This window comes from Somniosus microcephalus, chromosome 16, assembly GCF_052327205.1.
Source record: "Somniosus microcephalus isolate GS21.2 chromosome 16, FLI_Smic_1.0, whole genome shotgun sequence".
NCBI classification, from domain to species: domain Eukaryota; kingdom Metazoa; phylum Chordata; class Chondrichthyes; order Squaliformes; family Somniosidae; genus Somniosus; species Somniosus microcephalus.
Window position 1 is genome coordinate 91519185 of NC_141002.1, and position 14235 is coordinate 91533419.

The 14235-nt window shown below is 49.6% G+C and overlaps 1 protein-coding gene across 1 annotated transcript in view; it reads right to left on the reverse strand.

The window, feature by feature from the left end:
- The window catches only part of ppm1h (protein phosphatase, Mg2+/Mn2+ dependent, 1H), a 189271-nt gene that overhangs the window by 42311 nt on the left and 132725 nt on the right, over positions 1-14235 (reverse strand). The window contains exon 5 of the mRNA XM_086009426.1: positions 7107-7191. Within this exon, the coding sequence (XP_085865552.1) occupies positions 7107-7191 (85 nt within the window). The remainder of the gene's footprint in view (positions 1-7106; positions 7192-14235) is intronic.

Sequence of the window (14235 nt, forward strand, 5' to 3'; positions counted from 1 at the left end):
GCAAAGTGCCATCAATATTAGAGCATTAGCGAGGTACAGTGACATCACCTGTACACCAAAGACAAATTATCTACAATAAGGGTTGGTGATTAAACTGATGAAGAAAGAATGAACTTGCATTGTTATAGCACCTCATCAGTCCCAAAGTGCTGCAGATCTTCAAATTACTCTCGAGTGCGGTCATTGATTTCCCTCACGTCGCCTTTGGTTCTTCTGCCAATCACCCTAAATCTGTGTCCTCTGGTTCTCGACCCTTCCGCCAATGGGACCAGTTTCTCTCTATTTATTCTGTCCAGACCCCTCATGATTTTCAACACCTCTATCAAATCTCCTCTCAACCTTCCCTGCTCCAAGGAGAACAACCCCGGCTTCTCCAGTCTATCCACGTAACTGAAGTCCACCATCCCTGGAACCATTCTTGTAAATCTTTTCTGCACCGTCTCTAAGGCCTTCACATCCTTCCTAAAGTGCGGTACCCAGAATTGGACACAATACTCCAGTTGAGGCCAAACCAGTGTTTTACATATTTTCCACGCTTTTGTACTCTATGGCCTAGAAATTCAGTATAGCCACGTTCGGGGCGCTAAAGTCGGGCGGCCGCTAAAGTTTGCGCCCGGTGCAAGTTCGTGCCACCTTCGCCGATATTCAGTCGCATCGCCCCAAGAGGTTGCTGCTGCGCTAAAACAGGCGATGCACGACTATCTTTAGGCGCTAAGCCGGCGGTCGTGAGCGATACCCCCGAGGCCGGGCGCAGCGCAGGTGCGGCGAGTTGTTGATTGACGGCAGACACTCTGGCGCCGGTCAGCTCTTAAAGGGGGAGGGTGGATTTGTTTGCCTGCCACGCCCTGCACCCCTCAAGCTAGGCCTGACCACTTCTGCTTCGTCTGCGCAACGCCCAGGGCTATGGAGAAGGCCAGGGATAGAGCGCAGCACTTCAGCGAGGGTGACCTGAGGGTGCTGGTTGGCGGAGTGGAGCGCAGGCGCCATGTTCTGTTCCCAGAAGGTGGCAGGAGGCCGCTGCCCAGCGCCTACCGGAAAGCCTGGAGGGAGGTCTCAAACAGGGTGACTTCCAACAGCGTGGTTGCCAGGACTCCTGTGCAATGCCGGAAAAAGTTCAACGACCTCACTCGGGTTGTCAGGGTGAGTACCCTTTCCAGTGTCCTCCTCATCCCTGCATGTGCACCTCAGTTTATGGGCAAAGGGACCTGAAAGCCCTAAGGGTCAGCCCTCATCCAGCAGCTATGGGACTGTCATGAAAATCAGTTGCACATTCAGTACTTTGCACACTGTACAAGCTATTCGACCATGGGAGGCAGTGCAGCCAAGAGCAGAGCTTCACACTGTCAGGGCCAGTCCACCATGGGAGGCAGTGCAGACAAGATCAGGGCTTCACACTGTACTTAGAGGCCGTCCTTTCTCTTGCAGGCCAAGGTGGCGCACAACCGTAGGAAGCTACGAGAGACCGGGGGAGGCCGTCCTGACGTCAAAGAGCTCTCCGACCTGGACCAGCGTGTGGAGCACATTATGGCAGGCCGGCTGATTGGCCCCGTCACCAGTGGAGATGCCGACCCTGTTCTGGGCACCAATGGTAAGGGCATCACCTTTTTGACCTCTCTCTTTCCACTTGCGCCTCAGATCAGCATCCTTTCCCACTGTCCGACCAATGCAGTGCATGGCAGCACTCATGCCTCCCTCGCTGCCGCCCTGTCCTCATTCTAAAGCAACTCTTGTGCCTCCCTGCTTTCAGATGGTGAATCGCCAGGTGAGGAGGCGGGCCCTCAAGCTGCCACTGTCAGCGATTCCGAATTAGAGGAAGAGGAAGAGGAAGCCGGCCCATCAGTGCCACCCTCAGCCGCGCCAGCCCATGGCGATGAAGGGGACACGTCTTCCCTGGAGGGGAGCCGGGGGGAAGGGTCGGAGGAGAGTGAAGCTCCAGGGCCCAGCGGCCTGCAGCAACGCGGGAGGGGTGGGGAAGCTCGGCGGACTTCTCCCCAGAGGGTGAGTGCGGCCTCCAGTCCTGCGACGGTGAGCGCAGAGGAGGTGCGGCTCCTGGAGGAAATGGCCGTCCAGGCTGAGCGCAGGCACACTGAGCTCATGGCTGCAGTGGCAAGGATGCCTGACTCCATTGAGTCTCTGTCAAGGAGTGTGCAGGAATTCGGATCAGCACAGGCCAGGAGTCTGCAACAATTCAGTGCAGCACAGGCCAGGAGTCTGGAACAATTCAGTGCAGCACAGGCCAGGAGTCTACAGGACTTCGCAGCAGCACAGGCGGCTTCGAGCCAAGTGCTCAGTCGTGCCGTTCATTCACTGGCTGGTGTCATGCGGACACAGACCAGAGCCACACGGGCAGTAACTGCTGCCACCCTCGCTGGATCGGCCAGGCATCGCCAGGGCACTCGCCGCGCAGCAGCAGCCCAGCAGTCTGTTCTTCAGCTGTTTGCTGCGCATGCTGCCGTGCTGGCCCGTGCGAGTGCCAATGTCTCAGGCGACCAGGGAGTAACTGCGATCTGTCAGGTTGGCACCATTCCTGCAGCCGACACTGCCACTCTGCCATTGCAGCTGCCACGAGCCGCTGGACAGACTGCTGCCGCCCAAGCAGAGTTGGAGCAGTCAGCAGCCGGACCCTCCAGGGCCAGAGCTGGTGCAGGCCGACCCCCAAGGGCATCTGGCGTCTCGCCATCTGACCCTCAGCAGCCTTCCCCCAGCCTTGCTGCAGCCACTGGGGTCCCACTGAGGAGGAGCTGCAGGGCGGGCAGGGGCCAGTCACGGATGCGAAAGGCATCGCCCTCGCAGGGCAAAAAGTAGAAGGTCTGGCCAAATGCTTTGTGTTTGTTGAAAGGCCGAGACTGGTGTAGTTGTGTTTTTGTAAGGCCGACACTGGTGTCTTTCTTTGTTTTGTAAGGCCGAGACTGTTTGTTTTGTGTTTTTGGAGGGGGCTTCTCTCCATGAGTTTGTAATGTGGGAAGGGCAGAGGTTTCCAAGAAATAAATGTTCTTAAATCGCACTGTGCATGCTTTTTTTTTTTGCAAGTCCTGGTTGCCCTGCTCGGCTGAGGGCTTGTGGAGCGGCTACATTAATCTGGTGACATTGGCACAAGCCATTCCCTGAGAGGGGGCCTAGAACCGACGTTCAATAAGCCGCTGACGGGCGGCCCTTGCACTTTCTGCCTCCCTCCTGTGCTGGTCCTCCTCCTCCTCCTCCTCAGGTGGTCCTCCAATCTCTGGTGGCAGTGGCTGAGTCCTGCGGATAGCCAGGTTGTGCAGCATGCAGCACACGACCACGAAATGGGAGACTCGCTCCGGCGAATATTGTAGGGCTCCACCGGAACGATCCAGACAGTGGAACCATTGCTTCAGGACGCCGATTGTTTGCTCAATGATGTTCCTGGTCGCTTGATGGCTGTCGTTGTATCCCTCTTCAGCAGGGGTGCTGGGCGCACGGAGCGGGGTCATCAGCCAGGTACACAAAGGATAGCCTTTGCCCCCGAGAAGCCATCCTCGTGGGTGAGGCTGGGCCTGGAACATGTCTGCCACAGAAGTCTGGCGCAGGATGAAGGCATCGTGGCTGCTGCCTGGAAAGCGGGCATTGACAGCTAGGATGAGCTGCCTGTGGTCACACACCAGCTGAACGTTGAGCGAATGGTAGCCCTTCCGGTTGCGGTAATCCTCGGCATTCTCCAGAGGTGCCCGCAAAGCCACATGCGTGCAGTCAATGGCGCCCTGCACCATGGGGAAGCCCGCGAATGCTGCAAAGCCCATTGCACGCTGTTGCTGCTTGACAAGGGCCATAGAGAAGGAGATGAACTGACGTCTCCTTGTGAAAAGGGCATTGGTCACCTGGCGGATGCAGCAATGCACGGCGAACTGGGAGATGTTGGAAATGTCCCCAGTAGCGGATTGGAAGGAGCCAGTGGCATAGAAGTTGAAAGCCTCCGTCACCTTCACTGCCACCGACAGAGACGTCCTGCTCCTCAGATGTGGCTGCAGATCACCGCCACGCAGGTGGCAGATCTCAGTGACCACCGCCCTTCGGAATTGCAGCCTCCGAACACACTGCTCGTCAGACGTGTTCAGATAGGAGAACTGCTGGCGGTATACCCTGGGTGGGTAAGGCCTCCTTTCCCGACACCTGTTGCCCCCTCTCCGTCTAGCCAGGACTGCCACTCTCTCACGGCGTCTGTGAGCCCTTTGGATGCAATGGAGAAGGCCAGCGTTTGCACCCATTGCAGCCCCCATTATATGTTTGCAAACAATGATATGACACTGAAGGCAAAGACAAGTGGAAAGCTGTGGCCTGAAGCCACAAGTACCTGTCCGAGTGTTGAGCCAAAGCAGAAAGCTCTCTACCTTTGTCTCTCTGCAAAGATCCGTCTCTCAAAAAGGAGTGCTGCCAAATGGCAGCCTTTTCTAGTGCAGGTGTGCCCTTTAATTTGCGCCCCCCGCGCCCCGCATCGACTGAGAACCATTCCCCTCTACCAGTCGCTAGGGGCGCCAGGCGCCCAATAGGGCGTCGCCACTGAATTTCCGGTTTGGGGCGCACAAAGGGCGTTGCACGAGGAAATGACGTCAGGATCTGCGCGCGCAAAGACTTTGCGCCGCCGCTAAATCATGAGTGAAGTTGGGGAGAGGCGCAGATCGCGCTGCGCCCAGCCGCTAGCCACCTAGCGCCCAACATCTCCTCCTCCTAAGGCGCTACCGGCTGGCGCAAGCAACTGAATTTCTAGGCCTATACCTCTACTCATGAAGCCCAGCATCCCGTAAGCTTTTTTAACTGCTTTCTCAACCTGCTCTGCCACCTTCAACGATTTGTGCACATATACCCCCCAGGTCTCCCTGTTCTAGCAACCCCTTTAGGATTGTAAACTTTAGCTTATATTGCCGCTCCTCATTCTTTCTACCAAAATGTATCACTTCGCACTTTTCTGCATTAAATTTGTCTCTTGGTGTCTCTCTTTCTGTCGCTCCCTCTTGTCTCTCTCTCTCACACAATCACTATCCCTCTGTCCCTCCATCTTGTCTCTCTTTCTCTCCCTCATCTCTCGCTGTCTCTCTATCTTTGTCTCTATTTATCGCTCCATCACTACCTTTCTCTTTCTTGTTCTGTCTCTTTCCTTCTGTTATCTCTCCCTCTCTCCAAGTCTCCTCCTCTGTCTTCCCTCATTTCTCTCTCACTGCTCTGTGCACAGTTTTGGTCTCCTTATCTGAGGAAGGATATACTTACCTTAGAGGCGGTGCAACGAAGCTTGATCCCTGGGATGAGAGGGTTGCCCTACGAGGAGAGATCGAGCAGATTGGGCCGATACTCTCTAGAGTTTAGAAGGATGAGAGGTGGTCTCATTCATATAAGATTCTGAGGGGGGTTGACAGGGTAGATGCTGAGAGGTTGCGAACCCTGGTTGGAGAGTCTAGGAGTAGGGGTCGCAGTCTCAGGATAAGGGGTTTGCCATTTAGAACTGAGATGAGGAGGAATTTCTTCACTCAGAGGGTTGTGAATCTTTGAAATTGTCTACCCCACAGGGCTGTGGATGCTGAATCATTGAGTATATTCAAGGCTGAGATAGATAGAATTTTGGACTCTTGGGGAATCAAAGGATATGGTGATCGGGTGGGAAAGTGGGGTTGAGATCAAAGATCAGCCATGATCTTACTGAATGGCGGAGCAGGCTCGAGGGGCCGAATGGCCGACTCCTGCTCCTAATTCTTATGTTCTTGCGTCGTTATGCAGGCAAATGTAGCAAACAATTCGCCAACAGCAAGGTCCCACAAACAGTAAATGAATGATCAATTAATCTGTTTCTGGTGGTGTTGGATGAGAGCGAAATCCAGCCAGGATACTGGAGAACTCCCTGCTCTCCTTCAAATAGTGCTACGAGTTCTTTGACATCCACCTGAGCAGGACCTCGGTGTAACATTGTATCCAAAAGACAGCACCTCCAACAGTGCAGCACTTCCCCAGGCCCGCACTGAAGTGGTAGCCTGGTTGCTATTTTATGAAGGTAGAAACATAGAAGATATGAGCAGGAGTAGGCCATTCGGCCCCTCGAGCCTGTTCCGCCATTTAATGAGATCATGGCTGATCATCTAAACTCAGTACCCTGTCCCTGCTTTCTCCCCATATCCCTTGATCCCTTTAGCCTTAAGAAATATATCTAACTCCTTCTTGAATATATTTAATAAGTTGGCCTCAACTGCCTTGTGTGGTAGAGAATTCCACAGGTTCACCACTCTCTGGGTGAAGAAATTCCTCCTCATCTCAGTCCTAAATGGCTTACCCCTTATCCTTAGACTGTGACCCCTGGTTCTGGACTCCCCCGCCATCGGGAACATCCTTCCTGCATCTAGTCTGTCTAGTCCTGTTAGAATTTTATAAGTTTCAATGAGGTCCCCTCTCATTCTTCTAAACTCCAGCGAATATAAGCCCAATCGACCCAATCTCTCCTCATACGTCATTCCTGCCATCCCAGGTATCAGTCTGGTGAATCTTCGCTGCACTCCCTCCATGGCAAGAACATCCTTCCTCAGATAAGGCGACCAAAACTGCACACAATACTCAAGGTGTGGTCTCACCAAGGCCCTGTATAACTGCAGCAAGACATCCTTGCTCCTGTACTCGAATCCTCTCGCTATGAAGGCCATCATACCATTTGCCTTCTTAACCGCCTGCTGCACCTGCATGCTTACCTTCAGCGACTGGTGCACAAGGACACCCAGGTCTCGTTGCACTTCCCCTTTTCCCAATCTATTGCCATTCAGATAATAATCTGCCTTCCTGCTTTTGCCACCAAAGTGGATAACCTCCTATTTATCCACATTATACTGCATCTGCCATGTATCTGCCCAAGCACCCAACCTGTCCAAATCATACTGAAGTTTCTCTGCATCCAGTTGAGGCCAAGGTTACTTGAAACCCGAATGAAAAAGGAACAAATGTAAATTTCCTGAAAGTAACGCGAAGCAATGCGGTATTATAAAAAGCCAAAAATTTCTATTAATTGCTCAGTCACACAGCTTCAAGACCAGATTAGACAGATTTCCCACAAGCTCATTATTATATATTGCCGATGATGTTTTGTATAAACACATAGTATTACTTTAACTCTCTCTTACCAAGTACTGGAGCCTCTGTCGTTCGGTTTCTGGTGTAAACTCTGAAGACATTGGAATGACTTCCCCATTTCGAACAATAATGGCCCTGAAACAGAATGAGTTGGAATATTCAGACAAAGAAGAAGAATCTGGTGATCCACTGGTGTTCGCTAGCTTAGCTGGACTTCAAATGCAAAATTTGGATTTAGTTTTCTTAAACACTCACGATTTGACAATGAAAGTACAGTTCTGGCTAACGATCATAATATACATAAGAACATAAGAAATAGGAGCAGGAGTAGGCCATGTGGCCCCTCGAGCCTGCTCCACCCTGCAATAAGTTCATGACCGATCTTCTACCTCAACTCCACTTTCCTGCACTATCCCCATATCCCTTGATTCCCTTAATATCCAAAAATCTATCGATCTCTGTCTTAAATACCATAAACGTGAATACATTGGAAGTGTATACACCACCGTCACATCATTCGGCCATTTGAAGCTTAGGGAGCCAATTCTCCTGTTCCTGTGCTTGGGCGTAGCGAATACATTGGCCCAGAAATTCGGGTCCCAACGCATGAGTAAGCACGGAGTACTCACGCGTGGACCCGATGGAAGTGCCGGTTTCTTGCATGCGCGGGAAACCGGCATTTCCGATCCTCTGAACGAAGGGGTTCAGAGGTCGAACGCGTGCGCGCGGGAGTCTGCGCGTGCGCGTTGAACTTCCTTTTTTTTTTTATATACAGGTTTTTCCATGCGTGAAGGCCTCTACATTTTACACATTTAAAAACCAGGCGTAAGGACTTCATTTTAAAAGGTAAGTGGTCAATTCATTAAAATTAGAATTTTTTTTCCCCACAGGTTTATTATTTTTAAATACTTTAAGTGTATTTTTAGCCCCGTTTTTTTATAAAATTATTTTTTCAAAAAATTTAAATTCAAATGTTTAAAATAGTTACTTAATGTTATTTATAGTTTATTTAAAAAGTGTGATTTAAAATTTTTTTTATTTGAAGGGTAAGTACTGTTTTGGGCGCCCGGAGTTTTCATTAGTTTGACAGTTCTTTCTGTCAATCTCATGAATGGGCTTTTCCCTCCTCCGATTGGCTGCCCATGGCTCACGTGATCCCAGCGGACGCATCGCACTAACTACGCCCCTGGGACACACAAGCACAGCGCGCCGGGAGCTGGACCGGGCCACAGAGAGGAAATCCACGCAGGCCCAGGCCTCAACTGCCGGCGCGCTAGTTAAGTGTAGGTCGGGGGCTTGCACCCGCGGGAAGCATCCGACACAAATTTCTGGGACTCCCGGTTAAGCAACACCTCGATTTTAAAATTCTCATCCTTGTTTTCAAATCCCTCCATGGCCTCCCCCCTCCCTATCTCTGTAAAATCTCCTCCAGCCCTACAACCCCCTCGAGATATCTGCACTCCTCCAATTCTGGCCTCTTGCACGTTCATGATTTTGATCGCTCTACCATTGGTGGCCGTGCCTTCAGCTACCTAGGCCCTAAACTGTGCAATTCCCTTCTTAAACCTCTCTTCCTCTTTCCTCCTTTAAGACGCTCCTTAAAACCTACATCTCTGACCAAGCTTTTGGTCATCTGCCCTAATTTCTCATTATGTGGCTCGGCATCAAAACATTTTTTTATGATACTCCTGTGAAGCGCCTTGGGACGTTTTACTACGTTAAAGGCGCTATGTAAATACAAGTTGTTGTTGTTGAATACAGGAAAACTGGAGAGAGAACAGCAGATGCCCAATTTTTATATCCATTAAATCAAGTAGACAGAAAAATTGGGTGGGCTCCATTTGGGGACATATGTTTCTCCCTGGCCAATTTCCCCCTCTTCACTGCACCCACCCGGGTATTTCAATAGTTTCAGGCACAGAGACTGTATAATTTGCCCCATGATCGATTAAAACTTAATGGCGACAGGTCATCGACCTGAAACGCTAGCTCTGTTGCTCTCCCCACAGATGCTGCCCGACCTGCTGAGTGTTTCCAGCATTTTCTGTTTTTATTTAAAACTTAATGGGAGAGCGCGCACTATAGTCATGAAGTGTAGAGTCTGTCAAAAAACAAAACATTTTTTGCCAACACACATTACGAGAGACTTGACGTACTCCTTTATGTTAGTAGCAAGAGATGCTCATTTAAATCTCAATATGCCGTTTCTGATAAACATTTAATATCTGGCTACAAATAGTGTTAGTATTTCAGATGTGGCAGCTTTGCTTTCATTGTTTATGAATCTATTGCTAGAAGAACCTGTTGATTAAGCCTCGGCGTTATTATTTACTCCCACCTAGCATTACTCATTCCCAACTCTACATAATTCCACGTATCATAAATATTGTGCTGCAAATTCTCAGTAATACATGTCAAGTGTTCTCCAATAACCCCACGGTAATGAGATAATAAAGAAGTTAAATAATCTTGTGTGAGTGGCACTGTGCCAAGATTCTGAAACGTTCCTGAAAATGACTCTGGACTGTCACGGCCAATTATGCAACTTTCAATTTCGTACCCGGTATCTACGGAAGTACAATTACGGTACCAAGGACCGAGTTGGCAGGCAATCACCCAATATCAGGGATTCAGGTGATATTTTAGAAACAGCTCCAACAAGTGTGTTGAAATAAAGGCCCACCTGCCCCGCAGCCCAGGCGATCTTGCCCACGATACCCGGGCAACTGTGCCCTAGTTGGGCTTATATTTCTTATCCATTGGTCCATCCTGTTCTAACTTGGTGGGCCTGGAGTTTTGGAATGAGCTGTTCCTAGCGGTTTACAGATAGATTGTAAATCACAATAACAGAAGTCTGTAAGTGTCAGCAACTTGGAACATATGCAAATTAATGGGAACATGCTTGTGACTGCAGGCTAGTATGTATCTAAGTGAACCATAGGGGTAGGTCATGCCTGACAAAGCTGATTGAATTTTTTGAGGCGGTGACTAAAGTAGCGGACAGGGGAATGTCTATGGATGTTATTCATATGGACTTCCAGAAGGCATTCAATAAAGTCCCCGATAAGAGACTGTTAACTAAGGTAGAAGCCCATGGAATTGAAGGCAAATTATTGACCTGGTTAGGAAATTGGCTGAGCGACAGGAGACAGAGAGTAGGGATAATGGGCAGGTACTCTAATTGGCAGGATGTGACTGGTGGTGTCCCAAAGGGATGTGTTGTGGACTCAACGATTCACTGTATTTATTAATGACTTAGATGGTGGGACAGAAAGCCAGGTATCCAACCGGCCGTAGTGTGGCGAGCGATTGTGGAGTTAGGGATGAGCTGCAAGTTGTAAAAGGTGGAATCTGGGAGGTTATCTGATGAATGGTAGCTGTTGCAGAAGACTTCCCAATAATACAAACCTGTATTGCATAAAGCAAATGTTACAAAATATCAATTTGGTGTAATATTCAATTTAGTACACTGAACTAAGCAAAATTCCCCAAGCTTAACGACCCTGAGTGAAGAAATTCCTCCTCATCTCAGTCCTAAATGGCCAACCCCTTATCCTGAGACTGTGACCCCTAGTTCTAGACTCTCCAGCCAGGGGAAACAGCCTCTCAGCATTTACCCTGTCAATCCTCTTCAGAATCTTGTACGTTTCAATGAGCTCACCTCTCGTTCAGGTAGCCTATTGCACTACCTACCGGTCCACTTCATTCATTACATTGTACATCGATGTGTAAATTGTCAAAGTACTGCAGGCTTCTCAAGGGGAATTCTCCTAATGTGCTACAGTGCATCTAAAAAGCCCCACAGTGTTTAAGCTGCAGAGGTGAAGGAGACACATATCCTGGGAGTCACTTAGCTTACTGACCATGGTCCATGTATAATGGAGCCTCTCGTGTGCAATAGGTCCCACATATATAATGTAGAATATTTGAGAATGAATTATAAGCTGCAATACCATCAAAGGATTCGGATCCTTGATAGCAGAAGTCATGACTTGGGTGGGGGGGGGTGCAACCAAGGTTCACTAGATTGACTCCTGGGACGAGAAGGTTTGTCCTATGAGGAGAGATTGAGCAGATTGAGCCTATACTCTCTGGAGTTCAGAAGAACGAGAGGTGAGCTCATTGAAACGTATAAGATTCTGAAGAGGATTGACAGGGTAGATGCTGAGAGGTTGTTTCCCCTGGCTGGAGTGTCTAGAACTAGGGGTCACAGTCTCAGGATAAGGGGTCGGCCATTTAGGACTGAGATGAGGAGGAATTTCTTCACTCAGAGGGTGGTGAATCTTTGGAATTCTCTGCCCCAGAGGGCTGTGGAGGCTCAGTCATTGAGTATATTCAAGACAGAGATCGATAGATTTTTGGACTCTAGGGGAATCAAGGGATATGGAGATCGGGCGGGAAAGTGGAGTTGAGGTCGAAGATCAGCCACGATCTTATTGAATGGCGGAGCAGATTCGAGGGGCTGAATGGCCTACTCCTGCTCCTAATTCTTATGTTCTTATGTGGCCACCATCTGAACTGAAGACTGAACTAAAGGCCAGAATTTTGCCTACCTGGGCGGGTCTGGTGCGGGCGGTGTCTGTGGCAGGTTGCGACCCCGCTGCTGGCTCGATCCCGCTGTTGAAAATTAACTTACTTTAATGGGGCCTACTAAGCGTCGCCCAGCGCGTTACCCGGCCCAATAAGATGGAGTGGGTCTGGTGACGTCATTCATGATGCGTTTTCAGCCAGGTTCTTTAAAGGGACCATGGCCACATTACATTTGAAGTTTAATCTAACAAAGTGGGTGTTGAATCTTTACTGTACAACAATATAATAAACGTTGTATACAAGTGACAAAGAAATATTTAAATAATATTATAACGGCATCTACAAATACGATCAAGAACATAATTAAAAAGTACATTAATTGGGAATTTATTGGTGCTTTAGTCACAAATCTATAGATTTTTGTATCAGTAACTGGTACAAATAAAAGATGTGTGTGTATAGGTAATACATAAAATTAAGCGGATTTTAAATGTAACTGAAAAGGGGTGGATTTGCAATCTTATGCAAGTTCAGCAGAAGAGCTGCGGAAACCCTGACAAACAGTGTAAGTGCTGCTTACAATATGTTTCTGGGATTTCTGCATCTCTTCTGTTGAAGTTAACAATGGACAAGTGAGAGAACCTCCGCAGAAATTCACCCCCCAAAGTCTCAGACTGAAAAATTAAATTAGTTATATTCAGGGACTGAAAGCAAATTGAACCAGTGGAATGAGTGATGAGAATGAAATTGTTACGGTTGATGACTTGATTTAATCTGTAACTGGACAATCACAGTATACCGAGAGAAAAACCTGACCAGAAACAGCACAAACATTTATTTAAATGTTATTTGTCATTTTTTATAGTGCCGATCAATTCACTGCAATTACTGTTGAGTTGGAATTAACAACAGCCGAGAATGGCCAGTGAAAAATGTATTTCCCTCACCATCCAGATAGGAGGGGAGCCTTCAGCACTCACGTCCCTTCAGGAATTTCTGAATTAACATTTACCAGTAGCTTTTCAAGTAGAACAGGATCCCCATCAATCTGTTAGCTGATGTAGTCAACATGTTTTTATTTTGGTTTGTTTTCCATGCTGTCCAGTAATCAGCTGGAGCAATGGCCACGGAACTCCCGCCTCAGGTTGACAGACGTGGTTCCCGAGCTGCGAGAACCCCGTGGCCATGCAGGGAAATTTAAAAAGTAGGCGGTAAAGGCTCTTACGTGCCAATAAACTACCCGATAATCATCTGAAGTGGGTCGCCCGCCCCTGCAGGTCAGGTTGGCTCCGCAATGACAGATGCGCCTGGGGGAAAGGTGCGTGGGAGCGAGATGACAGCGGGTTCCCGACCTGCCGTCAAAAATAACACAGGCATTTATAATTTCATATAATACATACACAATTCATGATCAGGGGAAAAAAAAAATGCCATTATATCAGCAGGTGGGCTAAGCTACTGGATGAGGTAATGTGGTGTCGAATCTAGAGGGGGCTAAATTTGGTTGATTTGCACCTCCCGTTAGCACCCTGAGGGCGTTAATGGGGCGCAAATCAACTAGCGCCTGGGCGCGGTGCCGCTAACGCCTCCCACGAAATTCAGCAGGAGGTTAGCGGCGGAGCTAACCATTAGCGCCACGCAGCACTGCGCCGCCGGCGATGATGTCATCGCTGTGCCTCCCTCGCGCCCCGGCTGTAATATTGGGTGGCGCCCCCCCGACTTACCGTCAGACGCTATGTCCGCTGGGGTCGGGGGGGTATTTTCGTCGCCGTCCCCGGCCCCCGTGAAGCCCCCCCTCCACCACCACGGGGTGCCGGCTGCTCTCCGTGAGCCCGGCCCTCCTCCCTCTCGGGGCGCTACCTGGGGAGATCGGCCGCATTTTTACCCCAGAGTATTAATGCTGGCTGCGCTGTAGAACCTGAAGGTGTAACTGTACGTGACAACACTTGTAGTTTTATCCATAGGAGCCCATAATGCAGTCTTGCTATGGACTAAACTACAAGTCTGTCTGTCACAGTACTGTCTACACTTCAGGTTCTACAGCGCAGCTCAGCATTAACTACTCTGGCGGTAAAAATGCGGCCGATCTCCCCAGGTAGCAGCCCCTGAGACGGGACGGAGGGCAGGAGTTCCAGTGCCAGTAGCCTGTAAAAGGTTGTTAGCAGATTCATTGCAGCAGAACATTTTTTTTGGGTTGGGGGGCGGCGGGAAAGGGAATGCAGGGTGTCGTCAGGATTACGCCAGCCTTCTAAGGCCCAAACTATGCGGTGGTGGGCGAGCTGGGTGATCCGACTGGAATGCCAGAAACAATTTTGAAACCATCCAGGGTCCCTCCCCTTCATTGTCCATCCAGTGTCCCTCCCCCTCATTGTCCATCCAGCGTCCCTCCCCCCCTCATTGTCCATCCAGTGTCCTCCCCCTCATTGTCCATCCAGTGTCCCGCCCCCTTATTTTCCATCCAGTGTCCCCCCCCTCATTGCCCGAGTGCGACTCAGGTGCTCATCCTGCATTATGGGGAGCAGGACTGATTTAAATAGGAAATGGGGCCTTAACGTGCATTGTGCACATTTACTGCACAGGTTCCATGCACCAACTACGCAGCTGACTTCGCACTGTAGCAAGTGCTTAGCTCATCAGCGGCTGAACAGG